At 42.9% G+C, this 16,310-nt stretch overlaps 1 protein-coding gene across 1 annotated transcript in view; it reads right to left on the bottom strand.

Annotated features, from left to right (window-relative positions):
* Positions 1-546: 546 nt before the first annotated feature.
* LOC117366643 overlaps positions 547-16,310 on the bottom strand; it is a 53,063-nt gene continuing 37,299 nt past the window's right edge. Inside the window, exons 11-18 of the mRNA XM_033958268.1 lie at positions 11,189-11,273; positions 10,630-10,675; positions 10,380-10,516; positions 9,404-9,519; positions 6,154-6,182; positions 4,650-4,676; positions 1,640-1,672; positions 547-595 (exon numbers count right to left, since the gene is read on the bottom strand). Coding sequence (XP_033814159.1) covers positions 547-595; positions 1,640-1,672; positions 4,650-4,676; positions 6,154-6,182; positions 9,404-9,519; positions 10,380-10,516; positions 10,630-10,675; positions 11,189-11,273 — 522 coding nt within the window. The remainder of the gene's footprint in view (positions 596-1,639; positions 1,673-4,649; positions 4,677-6,153; positions 6,183-9,403; positions 9,520-10,379; positions 10,517-10,629; positions 10,676-11,188; positions 11,274-16,310) is intronic.

Here is a 16,310-nt window from a genome sequence, read left to right on the forward strand (position 1 = left end):
AAGATTTCCCAAATAGCTGAAAAAGTGGGCATCTTGGCAGGTACAGTTTAGAAAATAATTCATGAAAAGTTGGGCATGTCCAAGGTTAATGCAAGATGCGTTCCAAGAATGCTGACGCCATGTCAGAAGGCCTAGAGGCTTCAGTGCTGTCAAGAGAACTTGGAGGTGCTCTGTGAAGACCAAGTGAATTTTTTTGCAATGCAGTGGAAGCACAAGTCATCCCCCACCCCCAAAATGTTCAAGACAGAAAAATCTGCAGGAAAAGTCATGGCAACTGTCTTCTGGGATGAACCACCCACCCTACGGTCCTGACCTGGATCCCTAGGATTATTTCCTGTTCCGTGTTTTGAAGAAATCTCTCTGTGAATAGCGGTTTTCAAGTGATGAAGACGTCAAGGAAGCTGTAATGTCCTGGTTGGAAGGGATTAAAGTCATTGCAGGAAAAGTGGATGGAGTATATGGAGCTATTTATTGAAAACTCTTTCCTTTCCTACTGAGGTAGATAAATTATTGAACGCTCCTTGTATTTGTTAGAAATCTTACCTTTCACTGACATTTAAAACAGGCACGCATATTCTGCCACATTCTTTTCAGTCTGAATATAATAAAGCAGATAATAAAACAGATTATTTTAAGTATAATAGGCAAAATAAATTATAATCAAATATAGCCCAAGAAAGTTATCAGTCAAAATGAAGTTCCATCTAGTCTGTCCAGTACTTTGCCTGTTCACCCTATTTGCACCGAGACCTCAAATAAATCCTTTCCTTAAGGGAATTTTGGTTTTGAGTTCTCCAGAATCATTCTGAGGTCACTATTCAGAGTCTCCTGCCCACTTAGGCCCACTGAGCGGACCAGCTGCTGAAATTCTGCTCTTAACTACAAGCTCAGACTACACAGGCCATATACGGAAAGGCCATATTCTGGGTTGGTGCCCACATAGCTAAGTGGCCAGACAGAACTGCACAAAACGTTAGCCTATCTTTCTGTGCTTAACTATGTGGATGTCTGCTTCCTGAATATGGATCAGCACCTGCACAGCTTCAGGGTCACTAATCTGTTTCCCTCCCATGATCTCCCCATTCCCCCACTTGGTTCCTACAATCCCCTGGGTTCCAGAAACAATCCCATCAGTTGACTCCCCAATCCAATCCAATCTGTAATTTAAGTTCTGGAATTCGATTGAAAATGATCCTAAAGAAAAGTCCATAAACCATCCTTAAGATGGACTTGGGAAAATCAACTGCTTATTTCTGGGTTCAGCAGCATGAAATAGAATCTGTTTTACTCTTTGGGGTCTTACCAGGTACTTGTGACCTGATTTGTCAATGTTTGTTTGAAACAGGATATAGGGCTTGATAGACCTTCAGTTTGCCCAATATAGTGAATCATTTTATAATTACACCCCCTGCTCCCCAATCCCTTAGCCCCCCTGGATCTCCATCCACCCCTAGAACTTATCCAAGGTGATCCTAGGTTGCTAGTGGGCCCCGTCTAGCACAGGGTTCCAAAAGGCAGTTATAACAAATAGTAGTAGTCTCACAGTACTACCACTAGGGGTCAGCCTTTTATACAAGGGCAAAAGTATTTTTAAAAAAACCTCCTTTATCAATATTTTAAAAAAATTGACTATAATTACCCATTCCTTATTCTCCTCATTCTCCCGTGTCTCCTGGAAAGAAAAGAGTGAAAACTAATTTAGGATTTTTCTATACTATCTTTCTGTGGTTACAATAGAAACAGTTTTCATATTCTATACACTCTCATTTATTTACATACTTATCAAGTCAGTTTTAATGGGGTCTTGTCAGATACTTGAAGTAATCCTTGTGGAGTTCATCAAGGATCCCCTCTTTCCCCAGTATTTTTCAATATTTATCTTGCCTTCCTGAGTTCAAGATGATCAAATTTTGATATCAATTTTTTAATTATGCAGATGACATAACTTTAGTAATTCCTGTTTTCTAATCTTTCATCAGCTTCTCAGTTAATTTTAAAGGTTTTCAGACTGTAGATTATTGGATGAGGGGTTTTAAATGAAAGCTTAACCCAGATAAAACTACATTTTGCTTTGCATCTCCTACCAAACGTACAGAACATTTGACTCTGAATGGAGTGTCCTACCCTATTACCCCAACAATCAGGATTTTAGGGGTATACTTTGAATTAAAAAAAATCTATCCATGAGTGATCAATCACATTGATGTTCTAGTTCGAAAAAGCTTCTTTACATCATGGAAACTATGAACAATTAGATCATACTTCAATATTACTCCACTCAGGTTATTGGTACAATCATCAGTGTTGAGTATTTTGGACTATTGCAATATACATCTGGCAGGTTATCGTAAACATTTTCAAAGATTACGTATTGTTCAAAATACTGCCCTGCATTTAATATTTAATTTGGGAAAACTCCCCAGATCATATTACACCTTCACTGGTTGCCAGTAGAGGCTAGGGTGTTTTTCAAGTTTGGAACCACGTGTTATTAGGCCTTGCATGGTTACATATACCCAATTATCCAGTTGATCAGTTTACGTTCACTCATTTCGAGCCACTGCAATGCCTGTTTTCCCTTCTGCTCGTGGTTGTACATAGAAGAGATTTTTGACAAAGATTGCTGTCTTACCAAGCAGCTACTTGGGATGCAGAGTTTCACGGACTGTTATCTCTTTCTTCCTCTTGTATGGAGAATTGACTTGTTAATCACTGAGATTGTTCAGTCTTCTTAGTTTTTAAACCGCACAGAACTGAAAGGTTTTGTGATATACGTATGATTTTATATTATGCTATGAACTGAAAAAAACCACATCAAAATGGTTTTTGTTGTATCTTCCACAGAACTCGGTCGATTCTTATGAAATTTAGTGCGTCGTATTCTGAATGAAGTTGACTTAAAATGTTGAAACTATTTCCTACCGCACCACAATACTGCCTTGTGAAAATGAATTGTGAACTGAATAAAAACACATAAAACAGTTTTATGGCGTATATTGCAGAAAAATGTAAAGTCAAAAAGAGGGAGAGTGTGGCGCAGTGGTTAAAGCTACAGCTTCAGCACCCTGAGGTTGTGGGTTCAAACCCACACTGCTCCTTGTGATCCTGGGCAAGTCACTTAATCCCCCCCATTGCCCCAGGTACGTTAGTTTGTGAGCCCGCTGGGACAGAGAGGGAAAAACTGTTTGAGTACCTGAATAAATGCATGTAAACCGTTCTGAGCTCCCCTGCGAGAACGGTACAGAAAATTGAATAAATAAATAAAAAAGTAATGTTTCAGTTAACTCCCTTTCCTCAAAGGCACACCATCAGCCTTGGCCGCCAATGATCTATGGACTTGTCAATGACGCCCTGTTTCAGCTCAGCCCAAACAGAGATGAGATGCTGTTTGACATAAGACATAGATCTAGTACTTACAAACGGAGAAAGCGTCTCGGAGGTCTCGGTGGGAGAAACGCTAGCCTCCAGTGACCATAACATGGTATGGTTCAACCTTAGGAAGGGCTTCCCTAAATCACAAACAAAAACGAGGATACTCAAATTCCGGGGCGCGGACTTTGCACGCATGGGAGATTTCGTCCAGCAAACGCTACAGGTTCAGGAGGAAACTGATAATGTGGAAGCTATGTGGTCAATCCTGAAACTGACCCTACATAAAATCAGCCTTGGCCGCCACTGATCTATGGACTTGTCAATGACGCTCTGCTTCAGCTCAAGCCAAAGAGAGATGAGACGCTGTTTGACGTAAGATATCGCTGTCTGGTAGTTGCGTTCCTCTATCAGCCCCCAGATCCGGTAGTCAACTGGACTTAGATTTGATGAATTCGCAGGCCAGAGGTCTGGACCAATGAAGTCTGGGGTCTCCCGAAGTAGCAGTTCTAAGGTGTTCTTTGTCTGATTAACTGGGGCATTGTCCTGTTTGAAGCTGTGACATGCGACTTATCGCTGGCAACAGCTTCTGCATCAAGAAGATGTCCCAGTAGTATGCGTCGCTGATCTTAACTCCAGGATCAATGAAGAAGAAATCTGTAAATCTGAGATTGCGACCGAGATCATGACTGATTGGCTGGAGGTCGGGCAGGTTCGTAGTAGGCGATTGGCATTAACCTCACGCTTCAGTGTTGTTGAAGGTACGAATAGGCAATCATTCTGTGTGTTAACCGGTAAATATCTTTTCATCTGTAAACCAGATGAAGCTGACACTCTGCTCTGTGCACTTGGTCAAAAGCTGATTGCACCATTTTAGTCATGTATCTTTGTTCTGGACACGACACATTTTAAGACACTTTAATTTCAGATCATCATGAATTATTCCAACCACAGTTGACTGGCTTATTCCAGTTTCTCTTGCTATTTGGCGAGTTCTTCGGTGTATTTGCAGCGCATCCTACTGGCTCAGTACAAGATCGCGTACAACTTCAATGTACTCTTGTGTGCGAACCGAGCGCAGTCGTCCGCTGCCTTACGATCCACAGTGCTGGTTGCTCGGATCTTGCATAGCAGCACACCAAGGCCGTTGTTGTCCCAACCCTTCTGTGGGAACGCTTTCAACATTCGTTGACTGCTGTAACTTTTGAGCTCTTACATCTACCCCCACCCCAAGGTAAAAACACCACTAAAATTATTTCTGTGACATCTCAGAATCGTACCTCAGGTCACTCTGGACTCCTTGCTCTCTGAATTGGAAAAAGAGAGAATATATTTCAGATTTAAACTTAGAGTACACAAACCAGTATTATCTACACATAATTAGATAAAGTGAAGTTACTCATCTGTAGCAGGAGTTCTCCCAGGACAGCAGGACACAAATTCTCATACATGGGTGATATCATTCGATGGAGACCCAGTGCAGACGCCACTCTGTATTCTAGAGTTTTCTGAAGCTTTTTGCAGCATCCACTACACGTGTAACCAGTGCCTTCCCACCCAGCATGGGACCAGCAGTACATGGGCTAGATTCACTAATGTCAGGTTTAGCGACAATCCTTCCTGCCATCTTTTTGGGGTTTGGGGGGATGGTAGCTCACGCTTTAGGGGCTTTTTCTCTAATGGGACAGGATATGTGAAGTTACAGTGACAGGAGGCTGCTTACCCTGTCACTACTGCTAGGGATCTGGATTGTGTCAATCACTCAATGAGGGATTGAGTCGGTGGATTTGCATGCAGACTTGAGAGTGAATCAATCGCTGTTGGAGAATCGGTCAACAGCGATTGAGTCGCTATCTTTAGTGAATCTAGCCCAATATGAAAGCAAAAGAACACAACTCCTAGGGAAGGCGGGAAAGGAAGTCCTCAGAGAACACCTGCTAAGGGTGAGTAACTTTGATTGCTCAGAGGACAAGCAGGGCAATGATTCTGATGCAAGGCAATCCCTCCATGCATCCAAAAGAGGAGAAAGAGGATGGGATTTGATCGTCCCCTTTTCGGTGGTTACAAGCAAGGCAGTTGACATATTATATACAAGTGCTCAGTTTGTACCTGGGAGTGTTAAGTGACTTGGCCAGAACTACAACAGCCGCAGTGGGAATCGAACCCAGTTCCCCAGGAGGTGAGGAGTGGCTTAGAACTGTTGCCTCAGCACCCTGAGGTTGTGGGACTGAATCCCAGCGCTTCTTCTTGTGACCCTGGGCAAGTTACTTAACCCTCCATTGCCCAGGTACAAAATAAGTCCCTGTATATATGTAAACTGCTTTGAATGTGCAACCACAAAAGAGCATAGACAAGTCCCTTTCCTTTCTCAGATTGCTCTCCTGTGGTGGGAGGAATCTAAGGCTAGGCCTAAAGATAGGGTTACCAGATTTCCTCTTTGAAACAGAAAGATTTTATTTCTCAAACACAAACCACGTTGCACTTGTTCTGGTCAGCCAGGAACAGCAAGAGGTGGTAGTGGTTTGGTGAGGTTACCCTTAAACCCGGAGGCCGGGACTCCCCTGTCCCTGTGCCTTTAGGCATGCAATGGATAAATCTGTCCCTGACTCTCACTATATGGGTTAACTCTGCCAAATGAAAATTAAATGCACATCTTTCCATATCGGCCACAGGAGCACACAGAGGTGAGAAGGTGAGTGGAGGGAGCCGGGGAGACTGAAGGAGAAAGGGGAAAGAAGGCCTAATGGGGACCTCTAGAGTATCGTAGATTTTCTGAATACTCACGTGGCCGCACGCATCTCTCGATCTTGTCTCTGACAAAAAAAGAACAATGAAGCCATCAGTATCTGGAGAATTGATTCTTCAAACTTGAAGCAGAAAACACAATTTGGCAAATGTTTAAAGTTACTTTTCCTACTGCATTTCTCAGATTATATAAAATTGAAAAATGAGCAAACTGATAATTATGTGGTCACGTCTCATCCTGCTACAAATCTAAACCCTTTAGCACATATCCACCCACTTATTCAGACTTTGCCAACTAGTCTCCAATCAGATAACCAGGAGCTCACAAACTCATCCCTCCTGCCACATTCATATGGAACTCTTTTAACCCAGTAACACAAGACGGCCTTGACAAAATCCCAAGACCTGCTCCCTCCATCCCTGGCAGAATCCCCTATAGGAGGGAAAAATACACTTTTCCACAGAGTCCTCATGCAAGATGACGCCTTTGTTGTATCGTTCAACTAGCTTCAGGATTCCTGCAGAGAAGGTTTTTGGCTCTCCCGAAGCCAGGTGAGCACCGCTTCCTTTACTTCATCGTGCTTTGATCTATGGGTTGGAGTGAGGCACCCATGTCTCGTCGCCGGTGAAAATTCTCTCCAGAATACTCAGATCTTCTTCATACCGTCTCAGGAACTGGGTCGCAAACTCCACACCATGTTGCTAAGCTGTTTGGGAACCCATCGTGCACAGACTTTCCTGAATCCCAAGTCATCACGCATTATGGCACAGGCAGATCCATAGCCGATATCCCAATTTGCAGCCGATTGAGACACCGTTATGTGTCGGTCTTCTCTAATCAAGGCATCAGCCCTGTCAATGTGCTCATGTGTGTTGATGGGCAGCCAGAATGACCTTCATGGGTTACACATGTTCTTCCCGCTTTAAACCTTTTCTCCCACTCATAAACCTTTTCTTGATTCATGGTGTTCTCTAGATACTGAGTCAATATCTGAAGGTGGCTTTCCACAGATGTCACTCCCTCTGCCAAAAGAGAGAGCACCACTGCACGTTGTTCTTCGATGGTGCAATCTTCCAATGGAGCGTCCATGTTTCTGACCTTGTGGCTGCCACATGACTAAAGGCCGAGCGCTGCACTATGTGTGGACAAACTATTGTGACATTTCCGCTCCCTGAGACGATCATGTCAGAGTGATACCCCATAGTAAATCCTTTGACCGAGATCAGAGACTGACCGAGAATGATCAGGCAGGAGATCCTGAAAGCAGAGTTGCCTATCCTGAGCAGGAGCCAGAATACAGGTTAGCTCCACGTCCCAGTAAAAAACCCAGCTCCCTTAAGAGGTTTAATCAGACTCCCAGTTGTATTCTGGGGGGGAGCCAAAGAGCAAGAAAGCTAGGAAAACAGACACCTAGAACAGGGAGTGGCACAAACTCTCTTAAACAGCTCTCCAAGGCAGTAAGGCAGGCTGCACACGAGGACCTGGCAGAGAAGGTTCTCCGGGCCAGGCAAAGGCCAGACCTCACACAGGAGCCTATGGAATGGGAGGATTCCATTGACCAAGAGTCAGCTGAGCAGTTGGGGGCTCCAGAAAGTATGGACACAGCTGAAGAAAATGTGCCTGGAGCTGAGAACGTGGAAGCCATGGATGTCCGCTTGGCAGTCTCTCACTAAGGACTGGAGGTACTGGTTTCCATAAGGAGATAGTTATTGGGACTGTTAGTTTTGGTTCTACTGAAAAACCAAGCTGAGAGCAGTGCTGCAGCAGCATTCAGCATTAATTACATTGTGCAAAAGCCAGGGGCAACTCAAAGGAGTTTTCTTTTGGGCTTGTGGAGCAGTTTCCCTGTTGCCTGTTATATTCCAAGGGACTTTCAGGATTGGGGTAGGATCCCCGAAGATCTGTGGGAGCTTGTTAAAGCTATTGAATAAAGGGGAACCAGCAATTCTGCTGCCCAACTGGAGACTAGCTATTGCTGGAATGACAAGAGCCTGCAGTAAGGCCTTACTTTTCTTTTCATGTTTGAAGTTTGCTTTGCAATGTGAAGAAACAGGATTATATGACTGAAAGTCCAGGACTCAAGAGTATTCTTGAGGACTTTTCCTTTTTGGGACTAGTTTTGTTTTCTCTTGCTGGGGAAGCCGCTAGAACCTTTATTGTGGACTTCTATGGACTTACCTACTATAAGAACTGCTGTTCTTCCATTGAACTCTTTTGGGAGGATAGAAACCTTTTTCCTTTGGAGCAAAAGGAAGATAGTGCTAGTGCTTCCTTGTATGATTTTTGTTTTTTGTTTTTGGTGACAAATTAAACCTTGGACATTTTTTATTTGACTTGGCTCTCGCTGTGGTTTATTGTAGCGAAGCCCGGAGTATTGGGACACCAGTGAGGTCTTCCACTTTGGGAGCCACGCCAGGGTCGTGCTGCCGCCTGTCGGTGGTCTTCCACAAGCTTCCAGAGACCCCGGCAGGTGACACTATCCAACAGGGAATTTATGAGTACATATGTTGAATTTTGCTAGCTCTGTTCTGGTTATCGTGTAATTTAAGAACTGCCTTTCATTTTTGATTCACCCTCGTAGTAAATTACCATTCAGTTCATAGAGGAAAAGTTCATAGTCTGCTACTATCTATTACGGACTTTTCCTCCAGGAAGTTGCCCAAATCTTTTTTGGACCTGATACACTAACCACTGTTACCACATTACCAGAGGATGCGTTCCAGAGCTTAACAATTAATTGAGTGAAAAAATAGAAAATGGGGAGCAGAGAGGGGAAGACATAAGAACATAAGAATAGCCTTACTGGGTCATACCAACGGTCCATCAAGCCCACTAGCCTGTTCTCACAGTGGCCAATCCAGGTCCCTAGTACCTGGTAAACATTCCATGCTACCGATCCAGGGCAAGCAGTGGCTTCCCCTTGTCTTTCTCAATAACAGACTATGGACTTTTCCTCCAGGAACTTATCCAAACCTTTCTTAAAACTTGCTACGCTATCCGCACATCACTACCCCCATGTAACCTAATCTATCTCTATTAATTCTAAACATAGTAACTTTCATGTGAACTTAGATATTTCATTATTATTTGATGTATATTACATGAAGCTAAACTGTAAACTTTGAGCAGGATCAAAACAGCCCAACAGTTCTGGAGTCTGAAAAGAAATGGTGGATCTTTCATTCACACTACGAGGGAGTCGTGAGGGAAGGATGTCAAGAGATCAGCCAAGAGTGTATTGTTCAAAAAACCCACTTTCTTGATGGATATGCCGTCTCTGAGACTTACCTGACAAGCCGAACTGTTTATAATGTACTCAGTGGATGGCCCACCATCAACTTCGTGGCGATGGAAGCATTTATGGCAGATGTTAAGCCCCAAGTTGAGCATAATAAAAGATGCCTCTAAAATAAAACAATGCTTTAATAAGCAAAATATCCCTAACAATATTATTATCAACAACTTAATATACTAGAACTGAAAGTTAAAGGTGGAATAGAAGTCAATAAATGTAATGTAATATGCATTTACGCCTCCTAGGTATTTAAATGTCTCTATCATATCATCTCCCCCTTCTGCCTTTCCTCTAAAGTGTACAGATTGAGATCTTACAGTCTGTCCCCATACGCCTTATGATGAAGACCCAGGTCTATGGGACTCCCATGGGGACTCCCACGGGGAACCGGATTCCCTGGGCCTGAAAAGAGAATTAGTAGAAGAGAGACAAAAGCAGAAACTGGGACCAAGATGATGGAAAAACAAAATGTCCCACCAGCTACAGCAAGGGAGATGTTCATTTTGAGGGGGGAATTCCCCTCTCTTGGTTATGCCACCAATTGTGTTTAGTCCAAAATGAAGAACTTGCTGAGTTTGTTTTGGGGCTTCCAGTACAGTTTTGGCCCATTTTTCTTAGGCAACCCTTGTCCTGAAAAGTGCTTGAAATGATTTTGATGCTGAATTGTTTGATTCTTTACTCGTTGCTGCATTAAAAACCATTTGTGGATCTTGGAAGGACCTCTCACAAGTTACCTGTGCCAGACGGTGGAACCAGATTTCTTTGCTCTACAGATATGAGCTTTATATTGCCCAACAAGAAATGGTCGACCCTACAGTCACATGACCTAATGTCTATTCTAATTCTTTATATTGTATTTTATTGTTGGTTTAAATAAACTAAGACTTTAAAACCAAATCAGAACTGTCAGAAGTAATTGCTGCTTTTTATGGGGACAGGAGTTTGGTTTTCGCTTAATAGTGAAGTTACCTCCAGCGCCACATTCAGCGCATCCTTTAGGGGACTGATTATAGACCATCCACTGAAATCGATGCTCCACAGCATATCTGTTGGTTCGGAGCATGTTCCAGATAAAACGATGGCACTTGTCCATCGCTTTCAGCCATCTAAAAGAAAAAAGAAAGAAAGAATCTAAGCTAAAAGCCAAAACAAAGTGGAACAGTCGCTCCTGGAAGCAGCAGATAAAGGAACGAAGTCTTTTAGAGAACGTGTGCCTTACGCCTCGTTATGCTCCGTGCTGGCATGGATGGTGTAGGATTTTTCAGCTGCAGGAGACAGAAAATAGAAATCAGTCAGCAAAAAGTCCCCGCTATGAATGCTGGCATCTTTTGGGTACTTTTTTTCAACCTAAGCCAAAAATCAGAGACCTTAAATTCAAGCTGTATGCTGCTAGATATGGCCATCTTGAGAGAAACATTTTGAGCCAAGGGAAAGTTTTGTTCCGCACTGTTTCAGTTTATCCCCTGACGAAGCCGGTAAAGGTGAAACAGCGGCCCCGCAGTGGTGTTCAATACCGCTAACAAGATAAGTGTTGTTTTGATTTTTTGATATATATTTGAAAACTACAAATATTCACGAAGTATGAGCCAATGATCAAGATTCTGACCTGTTAACACATCTAGCAGCATACTGCTTGAATTTAAGGTCTCTGAGGCTTGTCTTCATATAGTTATTTATTCACTAAGGTGCTATCAGAGGTGATTTTTGGCTTAGACTGATTATTTGTACCTCTTTTGTATTTGTTTTTCTATTTTTTTTCAACCACAGCAGAAACTTACGAGTAAGGATTAAGATGATGTGCTCATCATCCGTCTCCTCCAGCCGGCAATTCAGAGCATATTCCTTATTAGGAGGGTCTTCTCCCTAATTAAAGCAAAAAAAAGAGACAAGAATCAGTATAAAGAAACCCCAGGTTTTTGAACAATCCCAGTCTATTCCCGAACTAGTGGGTTATGCATCCCATTTCGCAAGATCTCTTGTAGGAAGCCTCCTTTACATATTTTTGATCCTCCCCTCTGACTTCCAGACTTCCACGCTCTCCTGCAATCCCGACTGACCCCCCACCCATGGCAGAATGGAAGGAGGGATGCCTACCGTCTCCTGCCATGAAGGACCTCCCACACCAATGGCCCCCCAACACTCCCCCTGGAGCAGGCTAATGATTCTGCATATTAAAAGATAAGTATTAAACAACAGTATGTATTGAGAAAGACATCAAGGAGAAGGTGAAAATAAGGTTCAAAGACGAATATCATTGCCCACTGAAATATGCATTTGCAATTAAGTGGATTTCACCATATTTGACACTCGGAAGTGGGGTGTTTTGTTATTGTGGATGTTGCCATTTCAAAAAAGACCTAACAGCAGTGACAGGAGGCTCCTTCCCTGCTGGAGAATCGGCCAGAGAATCAACCAACAGCGATCGAGTCGCTATCTCTAGTGCATCGAGCCCTTTGAGGACAGGAGGCATTCCTATAATTAAGTGCCTCTGTTTAGGTAATGCAAAAGCATTCAGTAGATGTCTATTCTATTCCAGAACCAAGGTCCATATTACCATAACTTGGAATTAACAGGCCAAAAACATTTATCCCCACCCCCACCCGCCTTTACTAAGCCCGACATAAATACTGGCATATTACTTACTAAATATATTGTTAAATATGTCTTGGACAGATCGAGTCTGATTGGCCACCAGTCACTAAAAGTATAAAAATAAATAACATTAAAAATTTCATAGACTAATAAAGTTCAAATCATTCACATACAGTAATCATTTTATTTATTAAATTTGCATTCCATTCAAAGTACAACATTCTTTAATTTTATATTTATAATGAAAATCTACTTACTTTCCTGTGGTCCCCATGACTTCAGACCTCTGAAAAATGATAAAGAATGTATTAGAAATGATGCCTGATATCAGCAAATAAACTGCACCATGTTTATTTCCTAGAAAGCTATTGTAGTTTCGGGAAAGGGATCGGGACTTGTTCTACGACCACACTCAAAGTGGTTGACAGATATACAGGAGGAGGAGAGAGACCGGACTGCAGGGGGAAGATTCAGGAACATAGGAAGGAGAGGGAAAAAGATCATGGATCCCTGGGTTAGGGAGGCTGATATTTGAGAGGAAACAGGGGATGGTGACAGGTGCCAGAAATGTAGGCCAGAGTTTTACAGGTCGACATTTCCGCTGCCCAGGGTCCTTCCTGAATCGCGGCCAGTGGCTGAAGTCCGGCACCGGCCCAGGGTCCTTCCTGAAACGCGGCTAGTGGCTGAAGTCTGGCACCGGCCCAGTGTCCTTCCTGAAACGCGGCTAGTGGCTGAAGTCTGGCACCGGCCCAGGGTCCTTCCTGAATCGCGACCAGTGGCTGAAGTCTAGCACCGGCCTAGGGTCCTTCCTGAAACGCGGCTAGTGGCTGAAGTCTAGCACCGGCCCAGGGTCCTTCCTGAATCGCGGCCAGTGGCTGAAGTCCGGCACCGGCCCAGGGTCCTTCCTGAAACGCGGCCAGTGGCTGAAGTCTGGCACCGGCCTAAGGTCCTTCCTGAATCGCGGCCAATGGCTGAAGTCCGGCACCGCCTCTAACCATGCCTACTTCTGGGCTTCGGCATCATTAGGTACCAGTAGCCACCAGTGACCCAGGTGCTGGTCCTGGAGGCTACATTGCGACGGCTATTTATTTTTTTTAACAAGGGTTTAATTGGTTTTAAATGGGGCCACTAATTATTCCACCGCTGAAGCCCAATTACAACAATTAAGTTAGGTGGAGGTAGGGTGGCAACCACCGCCTAAACCTTCTGCGGCTTTTGTAGAATCTGAATCTATCCTGTAACTATGACAAATTGTAATCGGTTGACTGTGTATTATGTATGTCAAGCTGTAACCCGTTCTGAGCTCTTTGGGGAGAACGAGAGAGGAAACAAATTAATTCAATAAATAAATATCACTAACCAATTAATTGAAAATGAGGGAGGCTTCAGAGCATGTGTGGCACCTACCAGTAACATGGGGTCCACGAAGTTCCGCTTCTCTGTCCTCTTCGCCATTCTGTGGATGTAAAGATAAATGAGAAATTAAATAAAATAAGCAATTAACCCTCCCCTGTCCCTCCTTTCCTCTAGGGTCTACATAGTCATGGCTTCCAGTCTTCCTTCATACATCTTCTGGCACAAACCTCCTACTGTTTTCATCGCCTTCCTCTTTTTATGTCCTATGGTATCATCCGCAAAAAGGCAAACTTTTCCTTCTAACCCTTCAGCAATGTCACAACGGGTGGCACACCATGTCAGGAATCTCCCGCCTTCCTCTGCCACTGCTGCTTTCCTGAACCAGCAACAGCGACAGTAACCTTTATATTCAGTCATTGCGGGATCTTACTGAACTTCCATCTGGCTGCCGGTCCACTCCCTCTGACACCACTTCCTTGTTCCAGAGCAGAGCCAGCAGCCAGGGAGGTGCAGCAAAGCCCCACAATGACTTTATTTAAAAGTTTTACAACCGCTGCTGCTGTTTTGAGAAGGATACAGTAGAGGTGGGGAGGTGAGGGGGAAGATACTGGATGGCATTGGGGTGAAGGGGAGAGAAAGGGTTTGAAGGTCTGAAGAGAGGTTTGAAAGGGAGGTGGAGGGAGAGAAAGGGGTCAGATGCTGATGGAACTGGAGTGAAGAATGCAGTAAAAGATCAATGCACTTGTACCCGTTCTACACCACTCAGGATTTTGTAGGCTTCAATCATCTACCCTCAGTCATCTCTTTTCCAAGCTGAAAAGCCCTAACCTCTTTAGTCTTTCCTCATACGAGAGGAATTCCATCCCCTTTATCATCTTGGTTGCTCTTCTTTGATCCTTTTCTAGTGCTGCTATATCTCTTTTGAGATAAGGAGACCAGAACTGAATGCAATACTCAAGATGAGTCTCACATTCTCAGTCTTGTTTACCATCCCTTTTCTAATAATTCCACCGCAGGGATTCCCTGCCCCCCTCTACCCCACACCTTTAAATTCAAGGATGGCAGGAGAGAAACAGAAACCTGATGACAGATAAAGGCCAAATGGCCTATCTAGTCTCTCTGAGAGGAAGAGACAATGGTTACTCCGCATGGGCAGACTGGATGGGCCATTTGGCCTTTATCTGCCATCAGGTTTCTATGGAGACTAGCTAGATTAAAGCTTGCTCTTTTAAGATCTAAACTGCCAATATAATGGAACCAGAAATTAACTTTTCACCCCAAACTTATCAAAGCTCAGATCAAAATAATGTATACTTACCCAGCGATATAGACTCTCTTCCTCTCCTCTCAGAAAGATGTTACAAAAATAATAAATTAAAAAATAAAAATTTTTACAAAATTAAATGTACAAAATTTTTACAAAAATAAAAGTAGGTAAAATAAAAAATTAAAAAATTAAATTTTTTACAAAACTAAATTTACAAAATTTATACAAAATTAAAAGAAGGTAAAATATAAAATTAAAAAATAAAATTTTTTCAACAAACAGGGGATAAAAGACAATTATGATATAAAAACACTAAAGAAAATGAGGGAAGGAAAAAAAATGGATTAAATACAATATAAAAATAAATGAAAGGGTGGGTAAGGAAAAACACAAAAGGCAGTAAACAAACAACTTTCTAAAAATCGCGGTGATCACAGCAAAAACACACCCAACTCCCAACACTCTGATCACTGATATGAGCTGCTGGTCAGTGCTTACTCTTTCTGACATTCAGCTATGACATCACGGGTCCCATGTCACAATACTCTCTGACTGACATCATTGCTCAAGGTTTTAGCTAGCCATCCTCAAACATCCACATGTAACCACAAGCCTCTCTCCACAGCAAGCTGGAGGGCTACAAAATTTAGCAAATCTCCAGCTATACTACAGCTAAAATGCAAAAAATAAAAATGTAAATACCCAAATAAAAGCTCCAATTAAATTTAAATATCAAGAAATAGACACCAAACCAGTGCCGTTTATAATTAAAAGCAATGTTCACATGCATCTCCTTCCATCCTACTTCTGGACCCCTTTTATAAAACCGCAGTAGTGATGCCGCACGAAGCCCATAAGAACTGAATGAGCTTTGGTGCATTTCCACGGCTCTCGGTATAAGGGGTCTTCTATTAAAATGTTCATGCTGCCAAGCTAGCCTTTACGTATTCACAGTGGCTTACAAATTGAGTAATATAAAATAACAATCATACCAGCTAACATCAAAATTCCTAGCTCACCCTCACTATAAGGTCACTTAAGAATGAACCACTAGACCCCGGTAGAAGCTGATTCTGGGAGACCGTAATGTCTCATAACTTCAATAGACCCTGCATAGTTAACTTCCCCCCCCCCCCCCCATGCACTAATAAAACTGATTATCTCTTTACTTCTTTAATCATTGCAATCGCAAGCCAAAGATCTCTTGCTCCAATGCAATGATTATTGGTATGAGCTGCAGGTCAAAATTGACTCCCCCCAACTCCCCCGGGCCTCAGCCATGACCCATAGCACCGCCCCCAGGCCCACCCCCATTATTTATTTATTTAGATTTCTATCCTGTTTTCCCGGGAGCTCAGAACAGGTAAGAATTGACATTCACAGTAAAGTTACAGGACAAAAAAATTATAGGCATTCGAAGAAGAGGCAAGTGAGGGGACGTAGAGAGAGAAGGGTAGAGGGAGCAAGACCCCAGCCCTGGCCCCACCCCCTCAAACTGTTCTTGGGAGGGAGGGCATCTGCGCATGTGTGGTGCCCTCCTGACACAGTCCCAAAGTTGCAGCACTGGATTTTTAAAATATATGTTTTAAATAGTTCTCTTTTTAAGTACTGCTCTCAGATTTTGACATCTGCTGTTCTCTTTCTTATTTTCAGTATAACATTATTATTTTTTTTCCTTTTTGTCT

Source organism: Geotrypetes seraphini, chromosome 1, assembly GCF_902459505.1.
Source record: "Geotrypetes seraphini chromosome 1, aGeoSer1.1, whole genome shotgun sequence".
Lineage (NCBI taxonomy): Eukaryota > Metazoa > Chordata > Amphibia > Gymnophiona > Dermophiidae > Geotrypetes > Geotrypetes seraphini.